Below are 11128 nucleotides of genomic sequence, written 5' to 3'. Positions count from 1 at the left end.
TATTATGCTCTTGAGGGTTATTGTTTATGGACACGCTTGATCTGGTCGGCCGCAATACATCTTCAGTTTTGTTTTTTGATGAATCTGCATTTGGCATGTGGTGCGGGCGCGTGCTATTGTAATTTAATAATTAGTATTTTTATTTTTGGGTGTATAGAAAAGATTTTTTTAGTGGATATTTTAGGGGTTATTTATGAACGACTGTTTGATATTGGCAATTGTATTTTACTTGTGTTTTTATTTGTCTTTAATTAATTTTAAAATAATGGATATTATGGATTTATAAGTTATGGTTATACCTATGTTGTGTTTTTTTTGTAAGTAGTATTTATTTTTATCTATCTATCTTTTTATGCTAGTAGTAATAATTTTTTTTTTTTTATATTACTACATATTTTTCTCTTTGAGTTAATATTTCATGCGCTTTCATTCTCTATTTCATTAAAGTGAATAATATTGAATATACATTTTTTTCTAATTAACAATTTTTATTGTTTGTCTACCCGAAAGAAAAGTTCACGCTTCGCCACTGGTAATTATTAACTGTGTTTTTCGATATTTTGAAAACAACATCTATAGGATATTTAAAAAAAAATCATTATATGAGGCTTAATATTTTGTGTTTTTTCCCACGTACTTATTTGTGTATTTTTATAAGACTAATAAGTATATCGATCATTTTAGTACGATTGCTAAATAACTCTTGAACGCATATTGGATTTATGAATAGTATATCAGTATATCCATTAGTTTATAATCGTAGCCATTAGTGTATAATCTCGTAGTAGGTATATGCATATTCAGATTCAGTTCGGACTCAAACTTGGAACTGATCCATGGAACAGGTATTTGTTTTTGCTCGATCGATTAGGAACTGATCCGCAAAATTCGTTGGATCAGCCAACCCTAATGTGGTCCCAGAAAGCAAACTCGAAATGCCCACCGGTGGGCACGCGGAGCTCAATCTGTGAAATTCACCTATAGGGTTCAAAGCATTTTTAAACAAAAAAAAAGAGGTTTAAAAAAAATGACTTTTTCCGAATTTTCAAAGTACTTTCATTCGGTTAGTTCTGCTCGAATCCCAACACTCGGTGTTTAAAAACAGCACTCGATTTCCAAAATCTGGGGAACTTAATAATTGTTTCACTTGGCAACGCTGTGGATTTCTGTCAATAATAGTATTTTGACATTTTCCTTTGACATTTATTTAATTCCAACAAAAATACTAACAAAAATGTCGCAAAATACTCGAAAAGAAATCATGTTTCTTTAATTTTCCGACTGAACATGGCCCGTAGCGAAGCCCAGTTGAGGGCGCAGCCTCGCCTAGACCTAAAATGGCTGAAAACGAACCTGGAAAGTCTTTTTTATTACAATGAAAACCTGGTAAACGTTTGGAACGGTTTAATCTCAGATGGGGAACTAACTGGGAACTTTTCCCCAGGGCTCCTTAATAACGCTGGTATTATGGCCAAGAAGGGCGAGTTTGGCAAATATTACTGTGGCCAAAGGGTACGTTTATATTTTCTTTATAATTCAGGGTTTGAACTGCACCTTAATAACTTATTGCTTTAAGGTGTTAACATGTACATGTTGCGATGGCATTTGTGGCCCTCAGTCAGGATGTAATTGTCCACCTTGCCAAAAATTAGATGCAGAGAAGGCTAATCAGCCAGTATTGAAGAAGGAAAAGGTTCCAGCTATGGATGCTTTGCTGGATCAATGGGCTTGGGGGCCTCAACCTAGTAAGAAAGTTCCTTGTGTTTTTATTTATTTAATCCCAATTTAGTATACCAACAGAACAAGGTCCTTAAATGTATAAAAACATAATATATAATTGATTGATTAGCAGAAATCTTATTCTATATAAATTTTTAGCAAAAGAACAATTAAAGCTCTGCATAGAGAGCTTGAACCATGAGCAATCATCTCTCTGTTCCGAGGCAGCTCATTCCACCTTATCTTCCAATCGACTCTATTACAAGCTAATAATTTTAAAGAGATATTTTATTGCCCTTAATAGGGTTCCACACAGTTTAGATTTAGAGAGAGGTATTACGTCCAAAAGCACCCAAAAAAGAGCTAATGAAATGATTGATAGCAGATCTAGTATCAAGGATCTGAATAATAAATGTAAAAAGGTAATTTTTAAGTTAATTTACCTGTCATTTGAAGAAGCAAAAGGGATGTTTTAGGTAAGCAAGATAGACCCAGCGACTGGTTTGGCGAGAGTCGGTTCTAGAGCAGCTTTAAATTTTTCATTTGCTTTCCTAAGGAGGGCATGGAGGCTGGGTATGATTTAAATTACTTATATTTTCTTTCATTATGTATGAGTTTATTAAATAGGTGAAGACATTGATTTGTGCAGTGAAATGCTCACCGAATCCTTAGATGCATTAAGAATTTTACCTCCATGTACACTTTATAATGAACCCGAGATTTCTCCGGTGTGGTTAGAAGTTGTAGAGAAATCTTCAAAATTTTTAAGACAAGTGGTTGAAGGGTATGAGTTTTTTGCTTAGTTTACAGGGAGATTTAATAATTTTTTTATAGGGAAGTACCCAGTAGCAGTCGCCAACAAAACTGTTCAGTACCAATAGAGGATCAGCATACATCATTGAATATTTTATTGGAATTTGTTTTGCAAAGGGGAACATTGAGTTCAGTGCTCGATATGGTGTTGCTTATGTTGAACTTGTGGGAAAATAAAGTCCATTTGGCTGACAACAGGTACATAACTCTTTAAAAGTTGTTTTTTAAACCTTTCAAATAAAATGCATATTACTATAACATTCCATTAACATTTGTACAAAATCTCAAAAAGCTCATATATTAAAAACCAAACTAGATAGACATTTGGAAATTGGTACATAGATTCTTCATTTGATTTGGTTGGACACCATTTTCAGTGTTTTTCATAAAAACAACCAAAAAATTAAAAAATATCAAAAAGCTTTTCCGACTTAAATCTCGGATAATATGTTAATTATATATATTTTTGTCTTTCATTATTATCATGTAGTGGATCATGGTGTGCATTTATATAATAATTTTGCTAATAATGGAGAGATTTAATACATTTTTAAAAATAAACTGCACATTCAGATCCTTGACACTTAGATATATATCTAGTAGGTAAATGATTTGTTAATGCAGTTGAATAAGTTGTAGATTTATTGTAATAAGATAAATAAGTTTATTTAACAAAGTACAGTAAAATAAAGCTTGAAATGAACATGTCTCAATAAGCACATGATCCACACAAGATTAACCAGGGATGTCAGGGATGAATACATAGAATAATAATTCAAAGAAAATAGTTTTTTAAATGGCAAAAGTGAAAAAAAAAATAGTTTGGTACTATCAAACTTCTTACACTAATAATCATAAAAAGTACTTATGCTATTCGAGTTTTTACTCCTAAGTAGTGTTAAAATACACTCAAATAATAATTTTCAAGTTGATGGCATCATACAATAAACAATTGATAAAGTCTTGGAAGTATAACAGCCAAGTTGAAAGTAATATCAGTCAAAATAGGGGTTTGCATGTGAATTATGATTAAAAAGTAATAAATTAGACTTTATTTATACCACCTCTTGCAATTTTATAAAAACATGTATACCCGTACTTATTTGATAAAAATAAATTGTTTTCTGCAAGAATGTTCATCTAGGAAACAAACTAAATGTAACTGTGGATTTTAGGTCTGCTTTGGCAAACAGCAGCGCCCCCTTGCTTCCATTTTTATATCGTTTTGCTGACTTACCGGCAGCCCCCTCCACTTTAACACTGCATCAAGGAAAAAATGATGAGAAAATTAGTTGCACCCAGTTATATTTGGACATGTTGGAATTACCTGAAGAGGAAACCGGAGAAATCGATCTGAAACAGGCTTGCGTTTATATTATGTGCCGGTTGGACCGGTTGGCCGCCCCGCATATTGCTCCACTCAGTTTTTATAAGGTAAATTTGTAGTGTTGTTTAATTAAAAGTGTTGATTTTTTCATATAAAAGTTAGTTGATTGATCATAATAGCAAAGAGATTGACAAACTATAAAACATACAAAGAATCTGTTATTCTTTTGTAGAATCTTTCTCATGTAAATGGCCAAAAACTATGGGGCTGGGGTTGGTTGAGTTGGAATTCAACCTCAGGACCTCAACAATGCGAATCCATCGCCGAGCTAAGTATCAAACAACTAAAATGCTCCGAAAGAGGTGATAATTAAATTCTTGGCATGGAACTGTGAGTAAAAACAATATTTTAGGTGTTTTACTGTTAACCCAAACCGGCGCCGTGTATTTCGTTTATTACACGTCGGAAACTCAATGTCCCCAGCAGGTGGAACCGCTAAAAGGGAAAGAAATCGTCGAAATCGCCGCCCACGTGGAAGGGAAACACTTTATGGCCCTGGACAAAGAGGGGATCGTGTATTCTTGGGGGAAAGGGGACGGGGGTCGTCTGGGGCACGGGGACACTTTGTCCAAAGACGAACCGACACCGATCGAGGCCCTATTTGGCAAAGAAATCGTGTCGATAGAGTGCGGTGCGGCTTACAGGTAATTTATTGTTTTATTTCTAATTATTGAGGTTTATGTGTGTAAAAGAATAATTGAATTAAATAGTACATTAATTAAAAAAAACTGAAATAGGTGTCTAATGAAAATATTCAAGGAATTTGTGTATCAATTTTCAAAATTTTATCTCAAGTAGTTTTTGGGTTATGGCCACTTTGTGGTGAATTTTTGAAAAAAAATCCAACTTTTGCACAAAAATTCCGTTTTTCTCAATTTCCTGTGTATTAATTAAAAAACGCTGAAATAGGTGTCTAATGAAATTAATCAAGGAATTTGTACACCAATTTTCAAAATTTTATCTCAAGTAGTCTTTAAGTTGTTTCTACTTTGTGGTGAATTTTTGAAAAAAAATCCAACTTTTGCACAAAAATTCCGTTTTTCTCAATTTCCTATACATCAATTAAAAAACGCTGAAATAAGTGTCTAGTGAAATTAATCAAGGAATCTGTACACCAATTTTCAAAATTTTATCTCAAGTAGTTTTTGAGTTATGACCACTTTGGGGTGCATTTTTGAAAAAAAATCCAACTTTTGCACAAAAATTCCATTTTTCTCAATCTCCTGTACATTAATTAAAAAACGCTGAAATGGGTGTCTAATGAAATTAACCAAGGAATTTGTGTACCAATTTTCAAAATTTTATGTCAAGTAGTTTTTGAGTTATGGCCACTTTGTGGTAATTTTTTGAAAAAAATCCAACTTTTGCACAAAAATTCCGTTTTTCTCAATTTCCTGTAAATTAATTAAAAAACGCTGAAATAGGTGTCTAATGAAATTAATCAAGGAATCTGTACACCAATTTTCAAAATTTTATCTCAAGTAGTTTTTGAGTTATAGGCACTTTGTGGTGAATTTTTGAAAAAAAATCCAACTTTTGCACAAAAATTCCGTTTTTTTCAATCTCCTGTACATTAATTAAAAAACCCTGAAATAGGTGTCTAATGAAATTAATCAAAGAATTTGTGTACCAATTTTCAAAATTTTATGTCAAGTAGTTTTTGAGTTATGACCACTTTGAGGTGAATTTTTGAAAAAAAAGCCAACTTTTGCACAAAAATTCCGGTTTTCTCTATTTCCTGTACATTAATTTAAAAAAACTGAAATAGGTGTCTAGTGAAATTAATCAAGGAATTTGTACACCAATTTTCAAAATTTTATCTCAAGTAGTTTTTGAGTTATAGGCACTTTGTGGTGAATTTTTTAAAAAAAATCCGACTTTTGCACAAAAATTCCGTTTTTCTCAATTTCCTGTACATTAATTAAAAAATGCTGAAATAGGTGTCTAGTCTAGTTGAATTTTTCAAAAAAAATCCAACTTTTGTACAAAAATTCCGTTTTTCTCAATTTCCTGTACATCAATTAAAAAACGCTGAAATAGGTGTCTAGTGAATTTAATCAAGGAATTTGTGTACCAATTTTCAAAATTTTATCTCAAGTAGTTTTTGAGTTATAGGCACTTTGTGGTGAATTTTTGAAAAAAAAATCCAACTTTTGTCAAGTAGTTTTTGAGTTATGGCCACTTTGTGGTAATTTTTTGAAAAAAATCCAACTTTTGCACAAAAATTCCGTTTTTCTCAATTTCCTGTAAATTAATTAAAAAACGCTAAAATAGGTGCCTAATGAAATTAATCAAGGAATCTGTCCACTAATTTTAAAATTTTTATCTTAAGCAGTTTCTGAGTTATGAGCACTTTGTCTTGATTTTTTTTTAAATAATTTTTGCTCAAAAATTTAAATTTTCTCAACCCCAATCAAGCGTAATCGAATGCTAGGCTTAGTTGTAAGAAATAGTAGGCTATTCGCCTCTAAACGCATGACATTTTGCCTATATTAACAGTCATACATGCTAATTTAATAGAATTTAGAGTTAAATATCAATTATATTCTCTTGAAATATGGCACTCTCACACAGACATGTTCTTTCTCTATAAACTAATAATTAACTATCATATTCACTCTAGCTTTATAATATCTCAAATACCTTTCCATACACCTCAGCAAAATTTTCGACATTCCTGATAGCAAGGCATTCGTCGCATAAGTCGTGTGCTTTTTTTATATAATTTCACATGTTTTTACTTAGTTTTAATTAATAAGAACCGCAAATTAAAAACTTTATTGTATTTTTGCTCTTGCATTGTTTTTCAGTTAAGTGCACCTGAAAAACTTTGTAATTTATAAATTTTCCATTTGAGTTTCTGCCTGTTAACATCTTAATTGCTTTGATAAATACATAAATAAATAAAAATCTGCCATCCTACAATCAACAGTTGCAATTCTTTCTTCAATGTTTCTTTGACAGTGCTGCCATATCGTCCGCCGGATTCCTATACACGTGGGGCCGCGGCAACTACGGACCTTTGGGTCACGGTTCTTTCGAAGACGTCTTAACGCCCACTCACGTCATCTCGTTGGCGGGTCATCATGTGGTGGGCGTGGCCTTGGGCTCCGGAGACGCTCATACTCTCTGCGTGACCGCCAGGGGGCACTTGTACAGTTGGGGCGACGGCGATTACGGAAAATTGGGCAGAGGGGGTTCCGAGGGCAGCAAAGTGCCGAGACTCGTTGACCAATTGCAGGACGTAAGTGTGTCTTGGCATAAAATAAAATCTATATTGTTATTATGTACTCGTAATTTTGTAGAGTATCACCTCACTATTTCAGTAAATATCAGTTAAGACTATCTCATAGTGAAAATGGTGTAACGTTATTTTATGAATGCAACATCAATAATTTAATACCAAAATTAGACACATCATACAAAATTAATAAAATACATAGAGTTTTAGAAGGAGCAAGGTTAAGAGAAAAAAATTAATTTCATACATATAGAATATACCCTAGTAACACTTGATTTCTCCCTGTTGTTAACGCTACTCGTATTTTGCTTAAATTTACCGGCATGTCTTCATATTTAATTCATTGTTACTGAAAATGGACCTTTCCCCTTTCTGACCTATAAACAAATATATATACATATGTACAATGTATATAATATACATGCAATGTATATTATATCAGGTCGATTTAGCCCTGGGGCCTTTTACAAGCCAATCCAATACCCCATTAAACTTACAGAATATAAATCATAGTCATCTAAATAATGTTGAAAAACAAATTTATGTAATTGAATGAAAATATAAATTTAATAGTTTTTTATAGTTTTTATAATTTTTTTCACTACCTCAAGTAAATTATTGGACTTAGATTGCATTAAATATAACGAAAGGATCGCTAAAGATTCAAGTTCATAGTTCTTCTTTTTTTTTCAATAATTGAGTGTATGAGATAGTATTTTTTAAATTGGCATTTACTGAACTAATGTCGTAATACCCAATAAAATGGATAACTTATAATTGAAATTTGGGGCTTTAGGTGTTTATAACCAAAGTGTGGTGTGGGGCACACTTTAGTATGGCCCTATCGAAGGAGGGCCGAGTTTATAGTTGGGGAAAGGCAAGTTAGTCATTGCTCGTCTTGATCGATAGATTTTAATAAATTAATGAATTCCAGGGCGAGGGTTGGAGACTGGGACACCAAAACGAGGAAAACGTAAGGATGCCCCAGTTGGTAGAAGCCTTTCAGGAGTATAAAGTCGTTTCGATGGCTTTTGGGGTGTCGCATTGTTTGGCCCTGACCGACGACGGAAGGGTGTTCGCTTGGGGAAAAAATGAAAATAGGGAAATCGGTACTTCAGTCTATCAACAACAAGTGAGTGAATTACGATTAATAGTGAACATCAATTTCAGTCGATACGGGGGAATCGTACCTCCGGCAACCCAGAGAAGTCGAATCGTTAAAAGATCACAGAATAACGAACATCAGCTGCGGCCCGATACAGAGTTTCGCGTGGACCGATCAAAACAATTTCACTCCGTCTACGGCGATCCCGTTTGTTATGGAATTGACCGAAAACACCTTTAAATACCTGGATCAGCTGCTGGCAGTCATCACCGCCTCCTCGCCCTCCACTCAGGATAAGGAATGCATCGCTGTGGCCACTTTGAATGTTTTACAGTTGCAGTTGCACAGTATTATTAATAATCATTTGGATGCCAAGACGTTTGGTAAGGAAATGTTTGTTTCGTTTTTTGAAATGTTATAATAATAAATCGTCTCTTTTATTACAACGTAATAAGGCATCGTTAGTTCGGTTTCTAAATACGCATGAAATTACTGAAACAATTATTTAATTCATTCCCAGATTTATATTATTGTTTTTCATAAAAACTCCAATTTACTACTAGGCACTAGTGCTATGGTTAAAACCTGCGGAGAGTCTTACCACTAACTAAAACTCTTAATAGTAAAATTATCTCGACACTATTTTAGGATTTTTTTTTGCCTGAAAATAAATTACTTCAAGTAATTTATTGTGCTCTAGAAGTTATACTAAAAAAATCTTAAAAACTATAAATAAGATATAAAAGTTACAAAATAAAAAACTGAAAAGGAAAAAAAAAACGCAAAAGCCAAGAAATAGAAAATAGAAGATAGCGCTATAGTAAATAAATATATAATTTATTATACCCATAATTTTTTAAAACATAACACACATGGAGAAAGGGACAACAATTATGCAAACATCCATCAATCTTCGCAACAAACGCAATAGAAAACATTGAAATTAGACTTTTTTTGAGGATGATCCCTTATCACTTTACCGTTCCATCTTATGCACTTTAGTAGACAAATGTTTCCCTCGGAGAAATATAAAAATAAAGCCACATTCCAAATTACGGATTACTTAGGGTATCCATACATCTGCAAAAAATCTCCGCTGTGTCAATTGGTTTTCTTTTAAAAACCTACTTTCTTGAATATCGTAGTATAGGGTGTCCCAAATTCGAGCCTCACCATTAGGATCTCGTTAACTAGAAGAGAAACGAGGTCGGGTAAATTTTTTTTTTTCAAGTACTTTATTGTCGAAAATTTGGTACATGTACACGAATTTTATTAACAAAGCTTCAGAAAATAAATACAATCAAATCAGATTTTACAAAACAAATATAAAAAATTTATACAACATATAAAATGCCTAATAAAAATGCAAGAGAAAAATGTTACAAACAAAATCTTTATAAAACAAAATATATGCATGTAGACAAAGGTAGCAGAGATAAAGGGACACATAAAGGTATGTTCAAAATTAAAATTAACAGATTAAAAGCTTAGCATCTACTACACAACATCCTCAGCCTTAAAAAAGTCTTCAATCGAATAAAAGGCTTTTAGAAGCAAATATGACTTCAGTTTACAACGAAACTGGCGCAAAGACTGAACACTTCTTAATTCCACGCTAATGTGATTATAAATCGTTAAACCGCGATATATAAATGAATCTTTGATAGATGTAAAATGAGGAATAGGAAGGGGAATATTATTAATCTGTCTGGTAGGATAACTGTGATGTCGGATTGGAAAAATGTTCTTATTTTTGAATATTAAACATGCAGTTTCCAAAATAAATAATGATGGTAGGGTCAAAATACGGCTCTCTTTGAAAAGATTACCACAATGCATTCTAGAATGGGCCTTAAATAAACTTCTGACAGCCCTCTTTTGCAGCACAAAAACAGACTGAAACAGATAATTTGAACATGCACCCCAAAATGGAAGAGCATACCTCAAATGCGACTCGAACAAAGCAAAGTACACATCACGAGCAACATCTCTCCTCAGTTCATGAACGGTTGCCCTAACAGAGAAGCAGCCAGAAGCAAGTTTTTTATTTAACTTTATTATATGGTCAGAAAACTAAATCTTTATCAATGACTAAACCAAGAAATGCAGAATTGTCTACCATGTCCAATGCGTTCTCACCAAAATCAAGACTCTCAGCTTGAAAATTGAAATCAATAATATGGGACTTTGACATATTTAAGCAAAGTTGATTGGAATCACACCATTGCTGTAATTTCAGGAGATCGGCTGCAACATCTCTGACAAGCTGCTTGGGATCTTTATTCGACCATAAAACCGTTGTGTCGTCAGCAAACAATGTAAAATGTCCACATATGCTAAGAGTAATAAGATCATTAATGTATACAAGAAATAGAAGGGGACCAAGAACTGACCCCTGTGGAACACCACAATCCACAGACTCCCTTTGCCTCCCAGAGGCAAAGTTGCTCAATTTGGTGCTCATTAAAACGCCCTTTTGAAATTTACAAAACTCCGGGTAGTTCCGAAGATATTTGGAAAAAACCGAATATTCGCGAATTCATTTTTATTTTTTTTACGACTCTATTTGAATGGATACAACAAAATACCTGCAACTTTTCTATAAGACATATTAAGCTCAATCGCCATATTTTGGTGTGTAGTATCTCTAGTTCAAAGATTGCTCATTCTTAATGAATCACCCAATGTATATGGTCTAACCTTTATAAGTGCGAGTTGTAATTTATTAAGATGTATATGTAATATATTTGAATTTGAATTTGTTTTAATGGTAATTCCAGCGTACTTCTAATATACAGGGTGGTCCGGTTTCGATGGCGGAAAATTAAATGACCGACGGAGAACGAAAAAATAATAAGTTTAC

General features: G+C 33.2%; 1 protein-coding gene across 1 annotated transcript in view; it reads left to right on the top strand.

The window, feature by feature from the left end:
* Nucleotides 1-1212: 1212 nt before the first annotated feature.
* Nucleotides 1213-11128, top strand: part of LOC126740970 (E3 ubiquitin-protein ligase HERC2) — a 63795-nt gene continuing 53879 nt past the window's right edge. Inside the window, exons 1-13 of the mRNA XM_050447181.1 lie at nt 1213-1512; nt 1577-1745; nt 1879-2141; nt 2196-2292; nt 2347-2503; nt 2554-2730; nt 3708-3966; nt 4092-4221; nt 4272-4563; nt 6884-7163; nt 7957-8037; nt 8095-8269; nt 8331-8648. Of these exons, the coding sequence (XP_050303138.1) occupies nt 1288-1512; nt 1577-1745; nt 1879-2141; nt 2196-2292; nt 2347-2503; nt 2554-2730; nt 3708-3966; nt 4092-4221; nt 4272-4563; nt 6884-7163; nt 7957-8037; nt 8095-8269; nt 8331-8648 (2623 nt within the window). The 5' untranslated portion in view covers nt 1213-1287. The remainder of the gene's footprint in view (nt 1513-1576; nt 1746-1878; nt 2142-2195; nt 2293-2346; nt 2504-2553; nt 2731-3707; nt 3967-4091; nt 4222-4271; nt 4564-6883; nt 7164-7956; nt 8038-8094; nt 8270-8330; nt 8649-11128) is intronic.

Source organism: Anthonomus grandis, chromosome 10, assembly GCF_022605725.1.
Source record: "Anthonomus grandis grandis chromosome 10, icAntGran1.3, whole genome shotgun sequence".
In the NCBI taxonomy this organism is placed as follows: domain Eukaryota; kingdom Metazoa; phylum Arthropoda; class Insecta; order Coleoptera; family Curculionidae; genus Anthonomus; species Anthonomus grandis.
This window is presented reverse-complemented; position numbering and strand designations above follow the sequence as displayed.